The sequence below is a fragment of the Lissotriton helveticus genome, chromosome 5_1, assembly GCF_964261635.1.
Source record: "Lissotriton helveticus chromosome 5_1, aLisHel1.1, whole genome shotgun sequence".
Lineage (NCBI taxonomy): Eukaryota > Metazoa > Chordata > Amphibia > Caudata > Salamandridae > Lissotriton > Lissotriton helveticus.
This window is the reverse complement of record NC_136065.1, coordinates 2,038,264,571-2,038,287,317: the sequence shown is the minus strand read 5'-3', so window position 1 is coordinate 2,038,287,317 and position 22,747 is coordinate 2,038,264,571. Positions and strand designations below refer to the sequence as shown.

At 43.2% G+C, this 22,747-nt stretch overlaps 1 protein-coding gene across 2 annotated transcripts in view; it reads left to right on the top strand.

The window, feature by feature from the left end:
* The window catches only part of LOC144756227 (proteasome subunit beta type-7-like), a 145,671-nt gene extending 124,242 nt beyond the window's left edge, over window positions 1-21,429 (top strand). For both annotated transcript variants that reach the window (XM_078645846.1, XM_078645847.1), the window contains exons 4-8: window positions 11,567-11,707; window positions 13,824-13,939; window positions 14,968-15,026; window positions 18,827-18,978; window positions 19,749-21,429. In XM_078645846.1, coding sequence (XP_078501972.1) covers window positions 11,567-11,707; window positions 13,824-13,939; window positions 14,968-15,026; window positions 18,827-18,978; window positions 19,749-19,860 — 580 coding nt within the window. In that variant the 3' untranslated portion in view covers window positions 19,861-21,429. The remainder of the gene's footprint in view (window positions 1-11,566; window positions 11,708-13,823; window positions 13,940-14,967; window positions 15,027-18,826; window positions 18,979-19,748) is intronic.
* Window positions 21,430-22,747: the final 1,318 nt, after the last annotated feature.

Genomic DNA, 22,747 nt, shown 5'->3' with positions numbered 1-22,747 from the left:
TTGGTTCAGAGACCTTAAGGCTACTTTATTAGCTTTGGGTCTTGGCTCTTTGTGGTCCTCGCCTGAGTCAGCCATTTTCCCCTCTAAAAGGGATCTTAAAAAATGTTACTGGGATTGGGTGACTCTTAATATGTACCTGAAGTCGAGCCCCAGCAGCCTTACCGGTCTGTTTATTGTACATAAGGATGCGCCTAAGCTTGAAGGGTATTGGGACACTATAACCAAACCCCTGGACCGTAAATTATTCTTTCAATTCAGATGCGGTTCGCTTCCCATTGGGGAGTTCACTAAAAAGTGGGGAACAGAAAGGACGGGGTTCTGCCCCAAGTGTTATGGTACTGGGGAGAGCCTGAATCACTTTTTGTATGTATGCCCTCTATATTCTGCCCCCAGAGCCAAATGGCTTGGACCGGCCTGCAGACATCTAGGTACCCGAATGGCTATGGAAGCAACCAGATTGTTAAGAACTAACTTAGATTCCCTTATTGTTGTCGGGGTTGCTAAATTTCTAGGTTGGGCCTGGGTGCTTAGAAGTAGGCATATTAAAAGTACTCAAACGGTGACAGCCTAGTTTTTGGTAACCGCCTGACCTACGGTTGCATTAGAGCTCCTATGTTAAACGTAGCATATTTGTTCAAGAAATTGATTAATTTTAAATGATTTAAACTCTTGTTTTAAATTGTTTTATGGTTGTATTTAAGTCCCACTATAAAAATGTTTGTTTATTTGTACAAGAAGCTGATTAGTTATAAATGATTTAATACTTGTTTTAATTGTTCACATGTATGTTTATATTGTATTTTATGTCTTTTATGATGAACTAATCGAATAAAGACTTCTTGAATTGAATTGAATTGGTAATTAATTAATTTATATATTGTTATTTAATAATGTATATTGTTAATTGTGTTAATTAATGTGTTGTTAATTAGTCATCAATTGGTTATTAATTATTAATAATGAATTGGTAAATATATGTTAATTGTGTCATTTTTTTAGGAGCGGGTTTGGGGTTTAAAGGGGAGTAGGGTGGGATGTAATTTAATTAAAATGAATGAATTAATAATTGTATTTATAAATATGTATGTATTTAATATTTTATGTTGTTAATTGTGTTAAATATTTTGTTATTAATTAGTTAATAATTGTATATTAATAATTAATTGGTAAATATTTTAATTGTGTTATTTTTTTAAGAGCGGGTTGTGGGTTTATAGGGGAGTAGGGTGGGAAGTAATTTAATTATAATTAATTCATTAATCATTTGTATTAATTATTATTTGTGTATTTAATATTTAATATTGCTAATTGTGTTAAATATTTGTTATGTAGTAATTATGTATTAATTATGAATTGGTTATTAATTATTAATAATTAATTGGTAAAATGTAAATTGTGTCCATGTTTTTATGCGTGGAGTGTGTATTTAGAAGGGAGTAATATGACAAGTAATTAAACATTAATATAATTTTACTTTTTTTGGAGAGAATATTTATTTATTGTTTTTTTATAGTCTTAATAGTATGAATTAATTTATTACTCATTGTTTTTAATTGTATTGTTTATTTTTATTTGCCAATTAATTACTTGTTAAGCAATGATGTTAATTGTGTCATGTTTTACAATAGTGGTGGTGTTATTTATAGGGGTATTTGGTGAGAGGTACATTATTTTGTATTATTTAAGTATTTGTTAATTTGTTGGGAATAGTAATTTTATCTCCTCTGCTATCCAATACTTTCCCTACTGTTGCACTCCATGGAGTGGGACTAGTAAATTATTACCCTCTGCTATCCAACACTTTCCCTACTGTTGCACTTGCTAGAGTGGGAATAGTAAATGATTCCCCTCCACTATCCAACACTTTCCCTACTGTTGCACTTGCTGGATTGGGAATAGTAAATTATTCCCCTCCGCTATCCAACACTTTCCCTACTGTTGCACTCGCTGGAGTGGGAACAGTAATTTATTTCCTCCGCCATCCAACACTTTCTCTACAGTTGTACCCCGTGGAGTGGGAATAGTAAATTAGTCCCCTCTGCTATCCAACACTTTCCCTACTGGTGGAGTAGGAATAGTACATTTTACCCCTCCACTATCCAACACTTTCCCTACTGTTACACTTGTTGGAGTGGGAATATTAATGTTTACCTTTCGCTATCCAGCACTTTCCCTACTGGTGTCCTCACTGGAGTGGAAATAGTATATTTTACCCTCCTGCTATCCAACACTTTCCCTACTGTTGTAATTACTGGAGTGGGAATAGTAATTTTAACCACTCAGCTATCCAACACTTTCCCTACTGTAACACTCTGTGGAGTGGGAATAGTAAATTATTCCCCTCCGCTATCCAACACTTTCCCTACTGGTGCACTCTTTGGAGTGGGAATAGTAAGTGTATCACCTACGCTATCCAACTTTTTCCCTATTGTTATGGTTAATGTAGAGTAAAATATTTTTATACAAATAAAAATTCATTTTAATATTTAAATGTATAATACATATATTTTATTTTTATATGTATATTACAGGTTTATGTATATATATGTAGTTATAATTTTTCTTTTGTTTCTAACATTTTATTATTAAATAAAAAAAGTATTTATTAATATTATTAAGTTAATATACCTTATTAAGTTAATATATCTATATTTTTTTTAAATATGTATGTTTACTTATTTCACATTTATTATTATCTATAACTTTTTAAAATAATTCTAACTATGTTTTCATAATTATATTTATTATTTAATTAATTTTATATTATTTCTAAGACATTTAAAAAAACGATATTTTAAACAACGATATTTTGGTTTCGATATTTTTGTACTTACCTTTGTACAGATAGGATGTCAATATTCTGTCCATCGATATTCTGTACTCGATATTCTTGTAGGTCGATATTCGGTCCGTCGATATTATGTCAGTAATCCGCACTTCATAACCTCTGAACTCTAGTGAGTATTAAAGCCCTGACCCTTAAAACGCACTACAGATGCACTACATAACCTCCATCCTCTGGCGAGTACTGAAGCCTTCACTCATACACAAGACACTGTTCATTGCCTCCAACATCTAGTGGGCATTAAGGCCATCGTCATTACACAAGACACAGTTCATACTCTGTAAAATCTTGTGAGTAGTGAAGCCATCGCCATTACGCAAGACCGTCATAACTTCTAATGTCTAGGGAGTCTCCAAGCCGTCACCAGGTACACAAAGACGCACTTTATAACTGCCCTATCTCCTTCCACCAACAACTGGCTGCTCTATCTCTCCATATCAAGTCACCATTTAGTCTTGAGCTTTAGTTTATTATTTCAGTGCATTCTGACATTTTTAGTCAGTCAGTCAGTCAAATTATCTTTATTCGATTTAGTTAAAAATCATAAAAGAACATAAAAAAACATTTATATACAAGTAAAATACAATTAAACAATTTCATTGTATGATTTTTAACTAAATCGAATAAAGATAATTTGACTGACATTTTTAGTCTTTGTTTCCTTCAGTTGAACAAACTAGGCTAACTCACCTAATAAAGTATAGAATTAAAGATGGGTAACAGGGAATTACCGGGATGTTTTTCACCGAGGGGTTGTGAGTGAGGTCAAATAGACAATAAGGTGAAGCCTGGGTCTGGGAATCTTCCCATGCAAAAGGTTGTTGGCTATAAAAATATGCACCAGAAGAAACACTTCTACTGACATGGGATGGGTTCCATCCTTAGCTCTTACGTCTCTCATTCCCTTGCATAGGTAGTTCATCCAGTCCGGTTCTTTCCGCTCTTTTCTATTATTCTAACAGGACCACGAGGCCTAGCGACATCCAACTACCCAGGAAAAGGAGGTGATAGAGCGGACTACCCCGGCAATCGGCACAGATTCACAGCGAGCAGAGCAAGCGGCAGGCAGCGACAGGAGGGCCCGCTCAACTGCAAGCCTACCGAGAGGGAGACCCGCCAACCGAGTAAAGGAGAACCGGAAGTAGCTGCAGGGAAGAAACGCCATTACCGGACGTCTTCACCAAATCCAGGCGGAAGTGACGAACCGGAAACGGAAGGACGGCGCCACCGGAAGCTCCGCACGGACGGGGACGGACGAGAAATAAGCACCGGAGCCAGAAGCGCAGGTTGAGCCCCCCGACCCAGACGAGATACAGGAGGTAATAGCGGGGGAGAGGCGGAGGAGGAGCCCGGTGTCGGACAGCGGCCCGCCCAGCAGTCTTCAGAGACGGCAGGGGGGCCCACGAGGCACACCGCGCCCTGATACCGCAAGCAACAGCGCGGAGAGGGGAGGCCAAAATGACCGCATGAGACGCTGAGCAACCACAGCCAGCCGGCCACCAGGGACACGCACCGAGAGGCACTGGGAGCCTGCACTGGACCTTGTCCCACGGGGTCAAGCCTACACAGGTGCTCCAGAGGCGGAACAGTGAGGAGATACAATCAGGAAAGCTAAAAGGTCAATCGGGCAACTCTGTCCGCAAGGCGTACCCCGCACGCTAAGCAAACCTGCCCTGCCCACGAAAATCCCCCTACTGCCACCACGGAGAGCAGTGGTTTCTCTCAGCTGTGGAAAGTGGAAAGAGTCAGCCCTAAGGAGCCGCGGAAGTACACTAAGCGCCACAGACGAAAGCAAGGGGAAAGAAGCAGAACTGAGGGGCAAAAAGCACCAACAGAAGGCACGAGACCACAAGTAAGCTCCAACCCCGGGGAACGCGGCACGGGGGTGAGGGGCGACACGGAGGTGTGGCACGCCAGCAGACAAGGCAAGCAGAAAGCTCCTAAGCAAGAGACTGTACAGAGGCGTGTCGACGAGAAAGCCTAACATATCAACAAGTGCTCACTAAGACCCCCACCATAATCGCGCCAACAAACACCCCTTCAAAAGTAAGACGCAAGACGCAGAACGCCGCAGAGCAAAGAACAGGCGGCTGAACAGCCGCGAACGAGACAAAGCACACGCTGGCAGGGCCAAAGGCAAAGACCAGAACAAGGCACATCAGAGAGCCCAGCAGATATAGATTTCAAGGCACTCACACACCGGCGTCAAAAGCTACAACCCTACCAAAGGTGGTCCAAGCAGAGGGGCGGCTAGGCAACATTCTATCTAGAAGGGGCATTGGGACAATGGCAGGCAACGAAGGGAAGACGGTGGGCGACCAGAAAAAGCCCAAAATAGACAATCAAGCATCCCCACTAAAAACAGAGGCGAAACAGTCACCCTTGAGACCATCCTAAGGAAAATAAACGAAGGCAATGAAGTGGCGAAGGAGACGAAACTCAAAGTGGAGAACATGCAGCTCGAGCTGGCGGCGATAAGAGCGGACCTCCACAACACAAACACAAGAATGGAGGCAGCAGAGAGCCGAATAGGCTCAGTGGAGGACGATATAAGTGAGAACACCAAGGCCATAGCAGAGCTGCAGAAAGCCACTAAGAACGTACAAAAACAGCTAGCAGAGAAGGACAATAGGGCAAGAAGAGGCAACGTAAGGATCCTGGGCGTACCAGAAGGGGCAGAAGACAAGGCAGGCTCGTGTGCGGCCATGCTAGAGGAGATGATCCCCCTGCTCACAGGCATCACTTTTGAGAGAGGCTTCGAAGTGCAAAAAGCCTACAGAGTACCAGCAGGAAAACCAACGACAGGCAAGGGGCCAAGGGCAATAATATGCAACCCGCTCAGACTAAGCCAAACAGACGCCATCTTTGCCTTTGCCAGGAAAAATCAAAACCTTACGTGGGCAGGGAGCAAGATCGTGCTGACCGAGGACTACTCAAAGCCAACTGTAGAGTTAAGAAAAGGATTTCTAGCCCTCAGAGAAGCCCTGCGTAAAAGAGGCGCCACCTTCAGCTTCGTTGCGCCCGCCAGGTTTAAAGTAACAGACAAATGGAAAACAATGTTTTTCGAGTGCCCAGGAGACCTAAGGAACTACCTGCAAGGACCGCCAGTAGAAGAGATGGAGCAAACCAAGAACCCTGGAGCAGCGAAAAGAAGTGCCTCACCAGACGCGAACGGCCATTTGGAGTAAGACGCATGACGGACCAAAAATTACAAGACAACAAATATACCGCACCGTGCTCAGGACAGACAAAAACTGACACAACAAGGCACACCAGGTCTCTGCACCACCAAAGGCGATGCCACAGAGACAGATGTTGACTGTGTTTTTTATTCTCAACTACCTCAAAGGCTACACCCAAGGAAGAACAAACTCTACCTCAGGGACGATGCGGGGCAGAGGAACTTTGTCGCCGCACACCCAATCAGCAAGTATGGGAGGGCGGGGGAGGGAAGGGAGGGTGGGGATGGGGCTGGGGGAGCGGGGGGGGTGCGGGGAGCATGTACATGGGTTTACTTACTATCACTTTCTCTTTTTCCACTACTTTTCTCTCTATACACTCACATCTTGGAGCAGCAAATGCGTACGCAGGCGTAGAGACATAGACCCACACACAACACGGAAACGAGAAGCGCACAGAGAAGGGCCATACAAGCCGCGAAATACAGAGATGCACAAATGACAAACAGCAACCAGAGCAGCATCACGGCTGACATTAAGATAGTGTCCCTAAACGTCAAGGGTCTCAACAGCCCAGTGAAAAGGAGGAAGGTACTCGAACATCTTAGGAAACAAAAAAGCGACATATATGTGCTCCAAGAAACGAGACTGGAAGCAGCAGACATTAGACGCATAAGTGCAAACTGGATAGGTGAGGTAGTGGGATCACCTGCGCAGAATAAGAAGAATGGGGTGGTAACAATCATCAGCAGAAACTCCAACATAGCAGTGGTAGACTCACAGGCAGACACCCAAGGAAGAACACTTGTGACCACACTTAGAAGAGCGGGAGAGACATTCCACGTAGCAAACATATACGGCCCCAACAGCGAGGACAAACCATTTTGGGAAGGGGTAGGAGCACAACTACACACCCTACCGCTGGACGACCTGCTGATCGTTGCAGGGGATATGTACCAAGTCCTTGATCCATCGATTGACAAACACCCGCACAGACCGAGCCAATCAACAAACAACCCCAACATCCTTAAGAATTTATGCTCCAAATTAAGACTGAAAGACCCATGGCGCCTAAGCAACCCAGATGCCAGAGAATACACATTCTACTCCAACCCACACAACTCATACAGCCGAATAGACTACATCCTAATGTCAGAAACACACACCCACCTCATAGACCACACGGAGATAGGCCCCAGATCAGTATCAGATCACTCGCACATAAGCCTAACCCTATCAGGCAAGCACAACGAAAAGCCAACCTGCAGTTGGCGATTCGATGACAGTCTACTCCAACACATCTCGGCGAAGGCTGAGATAAAGGAGGCAATAAAGGAATACCTGCTAATAAATGACACATCAGAGACAAACAGGGAAGTGCTATGGGACGCCCTAAAAGCCACCATCAGGGGTACTGTAATGACCATTAAGGGCAGGATGAACAGAGGAAGGAACAAAAGAATTGAAGACCTAGAGAAAGAGATTAAAGAGCTGGAGAACAGCCACATCGCCAGAATGGAAGATAGTAATACACTCACAAACCTTACCAGACGGAAGTACGAACTTAACAGAATACTGAGTGAGAGAGCAGGGACCTGGATTAATAAATACAAGTCTATCAACCTCTGTACTGCAAACAAAGCGGGCAAAAACCTAGCGTCCTACCTAAAGGGGAAACAGAAACAGCATACGATAGAAGCAATCAAAGACAGACACAGCAAGTCCCAGACTGCAAACAAGGACATCCTGGAGGTCTTCAGAGACTTCTATGAGGGACTGTACACCAAAGATGACACGCTTAAGGAGGACGGGGGCAAGGAGCTGCTAGGAAGCATACCCACACCTACACTATCAGACCGAGAACGCGACATCTTAGAGCTGCCCATAACAGAGGATGAGATAGAGAAAGCCACAAGCCTCAAGGACAATAAGGCACAGGGGCCTGATGGCTTCACAGCTGCCTTTTACAAGCAGTACATGCACACTCTCAAACAGACACTGAAACAAGTATTCACGGAATGTGTCCAGACTGGACGCATGACACCCTCAATGGCTGAAGCAAACATAATTGTTATACCTAAAGAAGGGAAAGACACAAATGAGGCGAAGAATTTTAGACCGATCTCCCTAATAAATGTAGACGGCAAGATCTACGCAAAAATACTAGCCAATAGACTCAATGCGTACCTACCTAAACTGATACACAACTCTCAAGTGGGCTACATCAAAAACCGTATGTCCCATGACAACACAAGACTACTATGCCACATAATCAGCCACTCCTCCCGAAGCAGCAATGCAGCCGTTATGATAGCCCTGGACGCGGAGAAAGCGTTCAACAGGGTTTCATGGCCCTTTTTAGACCAATGCATGGGAAAATTCGGGTTAGGGCCAAACTATAGAAGGATGGTGATGGCTCTATACAACAACCCCAAAGCGCGGGTGGTGGTCAACGGAGGCACATCAGACATACTACACCTTGGCAGGGGAACAAGACAAGGCTGCCCACTCTCACCAGCCCTCTTTCTATTAGCCATAGAACTGCTCCTCACAATGATCAGAACGAACGAAGACATAGCGGGGATGCCAATAGGAGGAGAAAAATTCAAGTTAGCGGCATACGCTGATGACGTATTAATAGTCACAGAAGATCCAGAAAGATCCATCAAAGCACTGACTGACACTATCGGGAAATATGCGTAGGGTACAAACTCAATACAGACAAATCAGAGTGCAAACCGTTAAACATCCACACGACAAGAACAGTACTAGGAACGTCTGGACTAGCTTGGCAACAGAAGCCCATAAAATACTTAGGCATCCTCTTTGAGAGAGACCTAAGAACGACACTGGAACATAATGAACAAGCAACAATCCAGAAAATTAAGGATAAAGTAGAAGGGTGGTCCCCCAGATTCACAACATGGTGGGGAAGGGTAGAAGTGATAAAAATGATGATCACACCGATGGTCAACTACATGCTAACCATGCTCCCACTTACCAACACAGAAGACTTCCACAAGAGACTAGACAAAATACTGAACAACTTTTTGTGGAGAGGGAAAAAACCTAGAATAAGCCTACAAAAGCTTAGACTCTCAAAAGATCAGGGTGGGCTAAACATAACTAACTTCAAACGATTCCAGGTAGCCTGCATAGCCAGACAGGGGCTACATTGGTTAGACCCAAGACAGGAATACACCCCAGCATGGCTCACACTCGAGCGAGGACTACTAAAAGGCATGAACCCCATCGCCCTCCTCACTGCCACTCGACACCCAGCAGCCAAAGACAACCCAGTCCTAAAGAACACAAAAATAGCTCTCCTAAGTGTTGACAAACTCCTGACAACAAGCATCAAGGGAGGCCAATTAGAATCCATCTGGTATAACCCTAAGTTAAGATACAGGGATAAGGTTCTAGACATGCACGAATGGTACAAACATGGTATCTCCACTGCCCAGGACCTTCAAAAGCAGGGCGAGTACACAACATTTGACACCCTCAAGGAAGCTCACAATCTACAAAGCATAGAGCTCTACAACTTCCTGAAAATCAAAGTGGCAATCAGGAAAGCGAACCTTAACAACCGAACACCATCACTCATACAACTTGCAGCCAGTCTCAACACACTAGGACACCAAGTAGCACACCTATACAAAACACTCCGCCCCAAAAAGACCAAACTCAATGATAAGGTTACAAATTTCTGGGGAGGTGCAGCAGGAAAGGAACTGTCCCCCACATGCATCAACCTATTTAGGAAGTGCAAACGGTGCGAATCGGTAAATTCGGCCGTTTGCACTTCCTAAATACTTTTTTGGGATGCATGAAACAATTCGCTATTTTTTGCATTTCTTAAAAATGCAAATGCAATTAAGGAATCGCATTTGTGCGATTCCTTAAATGCAATGCATCAATTTGTAAAAAATAGCGAATTTTGAAATTGGAAGTGCAAATTAACACGAGGTTGACCCTCGTGTTAATTTGCGAAAATTTTTAAAAAGGCAAAAAAATGCATTTTTTAAACTTGCATGTTACAGACACACATGTCCTTAGGACATGTGTGTGTGAAACATGCACTTGAAAATACATTTCAGGGGTGCAGGGGGGGGGGTCCTTTGAACCCCCTCTGCACCCTTGCAATGCATCAACAAATTGCGAGTGCAAAAAAAAAAAATGCAAAACGGCATTGATTCCTATGGGCCTCTTCCTTAATTGCGATTCGCAATTAAGGAATCGCAATTTCCGAAAATTAAGAAATCCTAAAAACTTTTAGGATTTCTTGATGCATAGGATTTTGCATTTCCTAAATAGTGATTCCTTAATTTTCGCTATTTAAGAAATGCAAAATCCTAGATTGATGCATGTGGGGGTAAGTGAGACCGAGAAAGCGGAACTATGGAGATCAACTTCTAGGAAAAAAATAACTGCAACGCTAAACCAGACCAAATACTGGCTAGTACACAAGGCGTACTGGACACCAGCCCGCCTGGCCTCCTTGGGGATCCGAGAGAGTGATGCATGCTGGAACTGTGACAGAGAGAAGGGAGACTTAGAACACCTGCTTCTCAGCTGCCCTAAGATCAGGGAATTCTGGGACAGAATTGGGACACTTATCAATGAGATCACAGGAGTAGCCATACACATAGATTTCCCAAGTCTAGTCCTAGGTTTTGCATCCCCGGCCATCACAACGAAAGAGGAGCGTGACCTCATTGACCTACTGCTGACGGCTGCAGTCAAAATAGTCCTAAGTAACTGGAAGGACACCTCAAAGGCTGCGCCCCAGGCATGGCTAAACTGGGTCACGTTCCTAAGGGGGGCAGATAACATCACAGCGAAATATACGCCGAAAACTCATAGGCAGTCGAACATGTGGGAACCCCTAGACCTCTACCTATCATCGCAGAAACCCCCATAGGCGCAAACTCTAAACCACCGCAGAGGGTCGCAACCTGAGGATCCACGCGCCAACAGAAGGAAATTAATACGCAAGGCTCCTCCACTCTTTCTTTCTCGACTTCTATCCTCCGCAACCCTCTCTTTCGTCCGGGGCGCGGGTCAAGGACACCAACCGAGCCACGCGGAGGGGGCGGCAGAAGATGATGACAAGCTGGACTTTGAAACTGACACTCGAACAAAGCCACGGAACGACGGTGGCCAACACCCCCTCCTACCTCCCCCCCCCCCTGGCGCCTTTCTCGTCCTCTTTCTTTTGCCTTTCTTTCCTCCCTTTTTCCTCCACTCATGTATATTCCGTGCTCCATGTAAATATATATTTTTTTACACAATAAAAAATTACAGAAATAAAAAAAAAAGAATGTGAAAGGTGCACCAAGTGCGTATGAGTAAAAAAAATTATTGGCAAGTTTAATTTCTTGTGCAGCACCGCCCCCTGCTGGCTATTTTATGCAACAAAGCTTGGCACTAATAGGACATGTCAGTTTAAAAAGGGCCCTCAGCCAGAAAGGGTGTTAAGGTGAGTTTCTGATACCCGACACTGTGCACTGACTCCTGTTTTCTTGCACCCCCCGCACAGCTGCTGCGGAGCCGGCGTGGCGGCGGACGCTGAGGTGACCACCCAGCTCATATCCTCCAACATGCAGCTGCACGCCCTCTCCACTGGCCGCACCCCCCGCGTGGTGACCGTCAACAGGATGCTGAAACAGATGCTCTTCAGGTGGGTGCCCGGGCAGGCCTGGCCCCCCGAGCCCAGGAAAATATCGTGTTCAGCGAAATAAAACAGACTCTACACTCTACTGCCTCTCAAGGGTTCGGAGGGAGAGTGTGAGGAAATGTAAGGAGTGTGGGAATAGTTACGAGGGAAAAATATAATAGGAAATAGAAAAGAAGTGAACTAGGAGGAAAGAACATCAGAGGGTGGGAGAGAGGTAACACGGGGAGAAGAGAGACTCGGAGAAAAGGAATGAATATGAGATGGATGGAAGGAATCAGTGGCCTAGACTAGAGTAGGAGGAACTGAGGGGCAAAGCAATGGTTTGAGAGGAAGGAGGAGAGCAGGAAAAGGTTGCAATTAAGTGGGTCTGTGAGAAGGAGGTGGGTGTGTGAGAAGTTGAGTTAAGTGTCGGGTTGATGCAAAGCTAACAAAGGTACTTGTGAAAACCACAGATAACTTTCTTGATGCTTATAGCAAAACATGGCGACGCAACATCTGACTGGTGCCAGTCATTGGTGCCAAATTACAGGTCACCTTTAACGGGTATTCAAACTCTAAAAGCCTCTTCTACTAACGCGTGAAATTGGTTCTGGAAAGAGTATTTATAACCGGCTTCAATTTAAGATAGTTTCAGTTATGAATGCTGTTTGACATGATTCCTGCAAACAAGTATTCTTATCCATTTGTGAAGTCATTACCTATATACTGCAATTGATAAAAACAAATAGATGATCTACAATAATATTTATTTTCCCATTATTTGACATCAGCAGTTATCACTTTCATTGACATTGACATATAACATTATCTGCAGACTAGGACAGATGTTAGTATTCCAGAAAAAGAATACTGCTTCCGCCTGATGAAGACTTAAAGTTATAGCATAGCCAAAACATCAGTTCTGGTGTAATTTGCAGCTAATCTTCTCTTCTTTAGCTGGCATGAAAATGAGATAGTGTTTCTTTTCGTGCACAGCAACTGCAGGGCTACTTTAATAATTGACTAAATTACCTCAAAATGACTTTTTATGATCTGTGTGGAACGGTTATGTGTTTCAGTTGTGTTAGGGGTTTTTACGTATATTTTTAATATGTGTATCCAATAGAATCTGATACTTTGAAAAATGTTCTTTGGTCTTGGCCACAGTATTTGTTGATCGCGCCTCTGAGAACATTATAGTATTCAAAAGAATAAAGATTATTTCCTCACCCTGGCTATATGAATCATAGATTTATTGGGTAGGCAAAGTGGCTGGAAAGGCTGAAGTAATTCCCCTTCCAGGATGGGAAGGAGAACTTATTACTCCCACATTTGGTGGGGGTGAAGATAAAGGGCTTTTTTACAGTGAATATACGTTTTTAAAAAAAAGTGTGTTTGCACTGAGGGCTCCATTTCCTCTGTAGGAATTCTGTGCTATTTAGTTTCCGCACAGAGATTAGTAGCTTGTGGGAAATGCCGGAAGACATTCTCACTAGATCCCTGCATATGGCTCAGCTGTCCAGACATATGATTGGGAAAATCTACTACAAAAAACAGTGAAAGTAGGTTTGGTGATGTAAATCTCTGCCAATAGGTTTAAGTTTTTAGAAAATGTGGCATGTGTGGGGCTCTCCTAAAAGTATTTTGGGCATTCCTCTTAAAAAAGATATAACTCAGCATAGACTTTAAATCTATTTCTTTGAAATTGCTTGTGTTGCTGTTACTTCCTAGAGACAGCCTTGACTGCTTGCCCTTACTGCCCATGGAGAGAAAAGTGTACAACGAGGAAAAACAGAGGCCCCAGGTGCTAGTAGTTAATTACAGAACCCAAAGTAGATACTGCCAGTAACTACTGACTGATATGGAGTACAGACCTTACACGTCCCTGTTCTGAGATTCAAAGCATGCTTGGTAATGACCACACCGTCTTCTCATTGCCCCCCTCCCCCTCCAGTTGTCCGTCTAGTCATATGTTGGTGCTGTGGCACCCCAGTACTGGCGCTCTTGGTCATCGCACCCTCAGTTGTGATCCAAGTGGCTGCGTATTCCATCTGCAACGGTGCTCGAGCCCAGGTTGAGAAGCAATCGAAGTCATGCATGTTCTCACTTCTGTGCTTATGACTGCCCTCCTCTGCCGCAGGTACCAGGGCCACATTGGCGCATCTATAATTGTGGGCGGCGTGGATTGCAAGGGGTCCCACCTGTACAGTATCTACCCCCATGGATCCACCGACACGCTTCCCTTTGTTGCCATGGGTAAGACTTTCTTTCCTGTACTTTAAGCATGACTGAGGTGTTCTGAATAATGGACAGCGGATGCCATGGTGACAATCACACAAGTAGACATAGGGCCATATGTATTGCGAATGCGAATTTGCTAAATGGAATGTATTAAGCAAAACTGGTGCAAAATAGGGAATCGCTAAATTTGTGATTCCTTATTTTGCAATTGCATTTAAGGAATCGCAAATTTTGCGATTCCTTAAATGCAATGTATGTAGCAAAAAAAGTTAGCAAAATGCCCTTAAGGAATCGCAAATTACCACCAACTTCTAGTTGGTGGTAAGTTGCGAATTCCTTGAAAAATGCACATTTTTGCATTTTTCAAAGTGCCATGTGATGCACATACATGCCTTTAGGGCATGTATGTGCGCCACATGTGCACCCATGCATATTTCAGGGGTACAACAGGGTGTCCTTTGGACACCCCTGCACCCTTGAAATTATTCTCAATTTGCGATTAGCAAATTGAGAATCGCAAATTGAGAATAACTTCCCATTCATTCCTATGGGCCTCCTGGCCTATAGAAATGAATGGGAAAGTATTCCTTAATTGCGCTTCCCAATTTGCTAATCGCAATTAATCGCAATTAAGGAATTCTAAGAAATAGCAAAAAAAATGCGATTTTGTACATACATACCCATTTGCGATTCTCAAATAGCGATTTCTTAAAAATCGCTATTTGGGAATCGCAAATGGGTATCTTGATACATATGGCCCATAGTGACCTGTTGAGCCTCATAGATAGATTAATTCTCACTAATGGATGGACAGGCATAAAAGAAAAGAGCGAATGACCGACCGAGAGGCAGACAAACACACACTGCCATGGATGGAGAGATGAACAGAGAGAGACTGGCAGGTGTACCATTTGATTGACAAAAAAGTCATAACTGTAGACAGACCAGACATACATACTCTACCTCTGGAGCAGTCTATGGATGATGATGAGTGACTTGTCACTAGATGCTGGTTCTAATTCGCTCTCATCTTGCGGCCACAGGTTCCGGATCAGCGGCTGCCATCGCTGTATTGGAAGATCGTTTCAAGCCCAACTTGGAGGTGAGAGTTTCTCCCCATGTAACAATGATTTTTACTAATGTCGATTCATCACCCAATGCAGAGAATGAGGGGTAAAGATTATGCTGCATATATGTGTTAATACGCCAGCGCTATCAGTATAACAGAGGGGGCTCTGTATCAAGCAAGCGCACACGCCTGTGATATCCCCAGGGCACTTGGTGTAATACAGCCTCTGGTGTAGATCTTTGTAAAGCCCACAGGTCACCAGTTTGCAGTCATGAAAGGTTAGCTAAGCTTTAGATCCAACAGAAGCTAACAAAATGGACACTATTAAGTTACTAATTACACTTTTTATTTACAAAATTCACTTTGAGACGTGCAGTGTATACATATTTTATATCATAATATAATACAATGTGATGCCATATTATATTATATATGCTATTCTCCCTATGGGGATTCTTTTTAATATCAGAGGCAGGCTGACGTAAGAAATCACCTGTAATACCAATATTATGTCACTTCTAACAGCTTTGTATTAGTTGTATAGCCATGATTGATCTTTGCAGTTCCTCCTTGGATTCGGACTATGGACTTGTTATTTGAATAGACACAGTCATCGTGTTGTTTTTCAAAAAAACTTTCTGCCAACCCGGTTGTCGGGAGCAATTTTCACCACAGATCTTTGCTCCTTTTGGAACCCAAAGCACTAGAAACGCATATTCATGCTCAAGATTTTTTTTTTGTTGAATTCAAATCTTTCCTGAACTCTAATTAGTCTGGTTTAGGACCATTGCATAGCACTGAACCTGCTTTCCTGTATGTCACTGAATCTGCTTTCTAAAATGTCACTGAATCTGTTTTCCTGTATATCACTGAATCTGCTTCCTGCATGTCACTGAATCTGCTTTCCTGTATATCATTGAATCTGTTTTCCTGTGTCACTGAATCTGCTTTCATGTGTGTCACTGAATCTGCTTCCTGCATGTCACCGAATCTGCTTTCATGTGTGCCACTGCATCTGCTTTCCTGTATATCATTGAATCTGTTTTCCTGTGTCACTGAATCTGCTTTCATGTGTGTCACTGAATCTGCTTTCCTGTATACCATTGAATCTGTTTTCCTGTGTCACTGAATCTGCTTTCATGTGTGTCACTGAATCTGCTTCCTGCATGTCACCGAATCTGCTTTCATGTGTGCCACTGCATCTGCTTTCCTGTATATCATTGAATCTGTTTTCCTGTGTCACTGAATCTGCTTTCATGTGTGTCACTGAATCTGCTTTCCTGTATGTCACTGAATCTGCTTTCTAAAATGTCACTGAATCTGTTTTCCTGTATATCCCTGAATCTGCTTCCTGCATGTCACTGAATCTGCTTTCCTGTATATCATTGAATCTGTTTTCCTGTATCACTGAATCTGCTTTCATGTGTGTCACTGAATCTGCTTCCTGCATGTCACCGAATCTGCGTTCATGTGTGCCACTGCATCTGCTTTCCTGTATATCATTGAATCTGTTTTCCTGTGTCACTGAACCAGCTTTCCTGTATGTCACTGAATCTGCTTTCTAAAATGTCACTGAATCTGTTTTCCTGTATATCACTGAATCTGCTTCCTGCATGTCACTGAATCTGCTTTCCTGTATATCATTGAATCTGTTTTCCTGTATCACTGAATCTGCTTTCATGTGTGTTACTGAATCTGCTTCCTGCATGTCACCGAATCTGCGTTCATGTGTGCCACTGCATCTGCTTTCCTGTATATCATTGAATCTGTTTTCCTGTATGTCACTGAATCTGATCCTGTATGTCACTGATCTGAGACTTGCAGTGGATCTGGGAGGCATTGCTCCCCAGATCCGCCTAGATATCCCGGCAGCTATTGTGTCCCATATTATTTTTTTCTATGTCTTGCACATTGTGGCTCATACTCAACACTGATACGACTCTTAATTATCGACCCCCTCACCCCCAGTGCCTGGACAGCTTCTTGATGACCATCTGAGGCTGAGTCCTCTACCCTCCCATACTCATTCTGTCAAAAACATGGGAGTTTGCCTTCATCCTACTATGCCATTTTACATCCAGCAGTTTCTTTTATCTTCAGGGCATCCACAATATTTTTCATTTTCTTCCAGAGGACCCCCACAATGCCATGGTCCAGTCTATTTTTAGGTCAGGGCTTGACCATGCCAGCTTTCCTCGGCCTCCTGTGCCATGCTGCTGTCTTTTCTGGTCTCCGCTCTTTGTCCTGGTGTCCTTAGGATGTGGTAGACGTCTGATGTTCACTGCTTCTGTTATAGGGATTTTTATGGTTTAGATCCTAAACATATTTTGAAAAAAACAAAAACTGGTCATGTATCAACCATTCCACACCCTATGCTCTTTGACTCTACTGTGTTCCAAAAGGTCCATAAACTCCATTCTCGATGCAGAATTTTTGACTTTCTGGCCACTCGTTACTGGTATTTGTGAGCCAACATCACATCATCAGGTCTCCTGATAATGATCCTAAGTGTTTTTGCATTCCTGATTCGGTGCACCGCTCCCTTCATAAGCATCAGAACACTTTTAGTGGCTTTAGCGAGCTGTATAATTGTATATTGTGTTTATCAAGTGAGGAGTCATCTGCCAGCAGGACCAGCATGTGTAGCAGAAGAGACACTGTGCATGCTGTCCCATCCCCTGCCACAACCTCTCCACCTGCTGCGGCCTCGAGGACAGGGCACGCGGTGCAAAGTTGGAATGGAGTGTGAGGCCAGGGAAATTGCTGGGTGGATTCTGTGGTGTGGCATTTAAAATCGAAGACCAACTGTACTCATCACTGCTACGTAAGATCATTAAATGGGCAGATGACACTGCCTTCTCGAACAACCAAAAAAAGAGAAACACGTGCCACTTACTCCCAGCACTATCTATTGAACCAGTCCCCAACAGAGCTCTTGTAAAGAGCCAAGGTGAATGAATGCCTGATGATTGCAGATTGCCAGATATGGTGTCAGAATACGTTTTGCTTTGTCTGCAGTGGGCTAGGATTGATGGGGCAGTGAGAGACATAGCACCAATGTGTAAGATGTTTCCTATGTGTAGGATGTTTGTCCTCTCTTTCCTCCACACCATGTAACTTCTTTGAGTATAAGCCGGGCTGTCCCAGCAGAAGGCAAGTGAGTGAATGTTGATGTACAATGCTATCATTGTACATCAACAGTGTGGCTCAATGGTTAGAGCGGCAGACCCTGATGCAGAGATCTGGCCCGGGACCAGGGTTCAATTCCCACCTCGGCAGGTCTTGGGCTCAATTTCCTCGGACCTGATAATTCTCGCCTCGGTACCTAGTTTAATCATGGGTCCCACTCTGCAACTCTGGGCAATAGCTTGCTTAATCTCCACAACAGCCCCAACAGCGCTGGGATGCCTGGCTTCACCTTGGGGGTGCCCAGGAGTGGACATTTCACAGGGAAAAGCCAGGAAGGGTTCCACAGCGGTATGCGTTACAGCACCAGGACACCCATGGGTATCAGTGCGCTTTACAAGTACAAATTTCATTACATTACATTATCTGGAACACAAAGCTGTCCCTCCAGCATGTGTGTGACAGCAGCTGATTCCCAGAACTTGTCTCTCTGCAGCACAACTCTGCACATCTTTTCCTAATGTGTGTTCCTGGAGTTGTACTTCTCTTCCATATTGCTTTGCCTGCAGACTCACCATGGGGGAAAAAATCATCTAGAAATTTCATTTCACTGCGAGTGATTTCTACGCAGGTGGACATCCAATTTGACCTCTTCTATCGCTTTTTCTTCCCTTCTGCCATTTGTGGGTCCACTTCATCCCTCACAGCGTGAGGATGCCAAACAGCTGGTGCGGGAGGCCATTACTGCTGGAATCACCTGTGACCTGGGATCCGGGAGCAATGTGGACTTGTGCATCATCACCAAGGAGGGCACGGAGTCTCTGCGTGGCTACGACAGCCCAGGCCAGAGCGGACACAGGTGAGCCTGAAACAGTTCTGCTCCTCTGCATCTCTGCTTATGCATATCCCTAATAGACATACGTTAACTCGTAGCTGGTCTTTTCTTAAAGGGTTATAATTGTGAATTGTTCCTGTGATTTCTGCTGTGGGAAATGTTAACCCAGTATGTAGTTAGCAGTGCAATGTGTCTCCAGGGTGAAGGTGTGTTTCCCTCTTGTTCTGGCAGAGCAAAACAGTAGAGATCTGAGACCACATGAGAAAGGACTGTGTCTGGACATGATGTTTGTTGGGTGTTTTAAGATAGTGTTTGTACCAGTGACCCCTTCAATTGCTCCATTCTAGGGATTCCTGTCCACCACCATCATAACAATGCGCTTCTGTTGCTGTGGTCCATGGATTGATGTCAAGTTATTACACGTGTCTGTTTATCAATAGTCTAATTCTCAGGCACACTCCCATGCGTAATTCAAGGTCTACCCATCTCTCTCTCCTTTCCACCCCGGTGTTTAAACGGGCTCGTCAAGGAGGCCACAGATTTGCCATTCTTGCCCCCAAACTGTGGAATTCCTATCCCCTGGAAATTCGGTCTTGTACAGACCTTTTGCAATTTAGGAAACTCCTGAAAACCTGGCTATTTGCACAAAGCTAGATTAGCTTATATGTTCCCTTTCGACAGTATTTGGAGCCTTTTAGCGCCATGAAGCCACTCGACGTATGTGTGCTCTATACATTTTTATTAACATTAACAGGTGTCTAACTCAGGCCTTCTGAATCTGTTGTTTTTCCCAGGCTTGGGTCTTACCGGTACAGGAAGGGGACCACCGCAGTACTGACAAAGACCATCACGCCCCTGGAGCTGGAACTAGTTGAAGAGGTGGTGCAGCCCATGGACACAGAGTGAAATCCACTGTGAGCCTTCATCAGTCCTGAACTAGAGGTGTATAAATCAGTCTGTCTTCCCCAGCCAGGAACAGAGACATGGCTGTCCCCCTGCCCTCCAACAAAGGGTTGCAGCTTTCTTAATCATTGCCCTGCTGTAGGCTAGTGGTGCCTGGCTAGTTGGCTCCATCCATGAACTGTTTCTATCATCCCCTGTCCCTCCTCTAAATACGCGAGGTCTCATACCATTATATCATGAGCTGTGTGACAACGACATGCAGCTCTGTCCTTTCTAGATGAGCAACCCTCTGAGACTCATAGCTCCTTACATCCTTCCTTACAGGCCAGAACCACTGGACTAGATTGCACACCTTATTCAATCCACCTTCAGTCCTAGGCCACTGAGGAACAGCTACTCCCATCCCCCATGCCTTACCAGAGGAACGCGACTCTCCTTGGATTAACCACAAGACTTGGGCCACATCTGTGAGGTTCCCTCTATTTTCACATAGCCCTCAGAGGTGTGCAGCTCCTTCAATACTCCTCCACCCCTAAACTTAAAAATTATTTTTCTTTCTTTGAATCCTCCCACAGGTCCAGAGGTATACAGTTCAAGCTCTCCTCCCCGAGCCACAGTGGTTCAGCTAACTTGCACTACTCCCATGTGTCCCCACATGAAATTGCTACTCTCTGAATATGCATCACCATTTTGATTACAACAATGCACTATTTTTATTTTCCTTTCTATACTTTAATTCAATTATTTGTTAGGGATTTTTTGATTAATTGTATCAAAATATAATCTTATTTTGGACAAAATTTAACATCTCATTGCTTTTTGGGATATGTACCGGTTCCTCAATAGATACATTCCAAACATTGCCATGGAAAACAACATATACACCTAATATTGGATTGATTCACTGCTTCTGCTGATGGTGTGATGTACATCCATTTGGTGTACTCCTGCTTTTGGAGTTTTCATCTTTTTCACAATGTTCTTTACCTCATGCCCAGTCTCCTTACTCAACTCTTACGTTCAATCTCTTTGATGTAGTCAATAGTTTTTATTCTCCATTAAGTTTTTTTCTTACACTCTCAAAAGACATGGCAGCTCATCGGCATCATTCATGCCTCTTGAATGTACGGTTCTAAATGTTTTTAGCCAGAAGATCTCTTGTTTCAATGCATTCAGGCTTGCATTTCCTCCTCCTCTATTTGATTTTAAAACCTCTAATATTTGATACATCTATTTGTGTTTGATTATGGTTATATTGATTGAAATGTATGCCAATTGTTGATTTAACTTTCTTCATGCTTATAGTGAAATGATGTAATTATAGTGAAATGAAATTAAATAACTTCACCGAATATTCTGTTATCCCTGTGTGCACTGGCCAACATGTTGCATGATCTTTTACTTTGATTTCACTGCCTTTATCGTTGATCTGCACTATTTCTCTCAGTAATCACAATTACCACAGTTGATTCAACAGTACATTTTAGTTTTTTTGGTTCTGTGATCATTTGTTTATGTGAAGATTCCTGATTTGATTTAATAAAGTAAATCTCTAAACGATTTTCTCATTGATAAGATGCAAGTGTTTTTCTTTAAATGTGTTTCACCTCTTTTTTCTGAGTTTCCAATGTTTGAAAAATGCTTTCCATATTTTGGATAATCGTTGAGAATAATTTATTATGTAGTTCATTATGTATATCACCTTACATGATACTCAATTCTGGGTTTGGGGCAGTACTTTTGGGGCAGAGAGGACAGAAGTGCTTTAAAAGATCCGCCCAAGAGTGTATAGGTACCGGGCAACATTCACCAGCTATTTTAGCTTTCCACACTTCTGAACCAGATCATCATCTGGCCTTGTCTCCACACTTTATTATTTTCTTCTCTTCCTTGTACCCTGTTGTACTGGCACAACTCATTATCCTCCACCTTGCTTCACTCTGGTTTCTCTCCTGCTCCTGAATTTTGAAAGACTTTTATTTCCTTAACTGCATTGACTTATCTACGGTAATATATGGTGATAAAGAATAATGGAGAGTCATTTTGAGAAAGTCCATTGGCTATTTATGTGCTCTTCTGAATCACACTGGCAATTACCCCGATTAATCCCTTATCATCAGTCTTTCCAATTATCTTGCTTGCGTATCAAAAAATTCATGAACTGGTCCATGGTGTATTATCAAATAATCTATGAATAAATTGTATACACATGAATGCTTACATTTTCACAAAAAACGAAGGTGGCACATATATTTCTTGTGTGTGTGTATATGTATATATATATATTTTTTTTATATATATATATATATATATATATATATGTAGCTGAGGTGTGCCGCTTTCTTCACTGAATAAAAAATACTGCTCACCTGCACTTTGGGTCTCCTCTCTCCTTCTGCGCCGACGGTATCCAGAACTGGGCTCCAGGCGAAAGAAAGCCGAGGTTGTTTTCATATATATATATATATATATATATATATATATATATATATATATATATATATATATATATATATCTATACTACTATTATAAAGAGAGAACAGTGTCCTTTGAGCCAGGTAAACTCGGAAAGTACACCACCAATCGCAACACCCAATACAGCGTTGGAAAGGGGAGGTCCAGTAGATGGACATAGGCTATATAAAAAAAATATATACGTCATTTAAAAAATTTACAATACAAAAAAAGTAGTCCCTTCGAAGTAGCGCCGGCCGTGTGCACTAACCACATAAGTGCTGACATCATCATCTGAGGACGGGAGCGCGAGGAGGAGCGGCGGACAACAGCGCGGGGAGGAGCGGAGAACTTAGCCACACTGGAGCGGCCTGAGGTACGTGAACCGCGGGGAGGAGCGGTGAAGTAAGGAGGACTGGACTGCAGCGGCGGCGC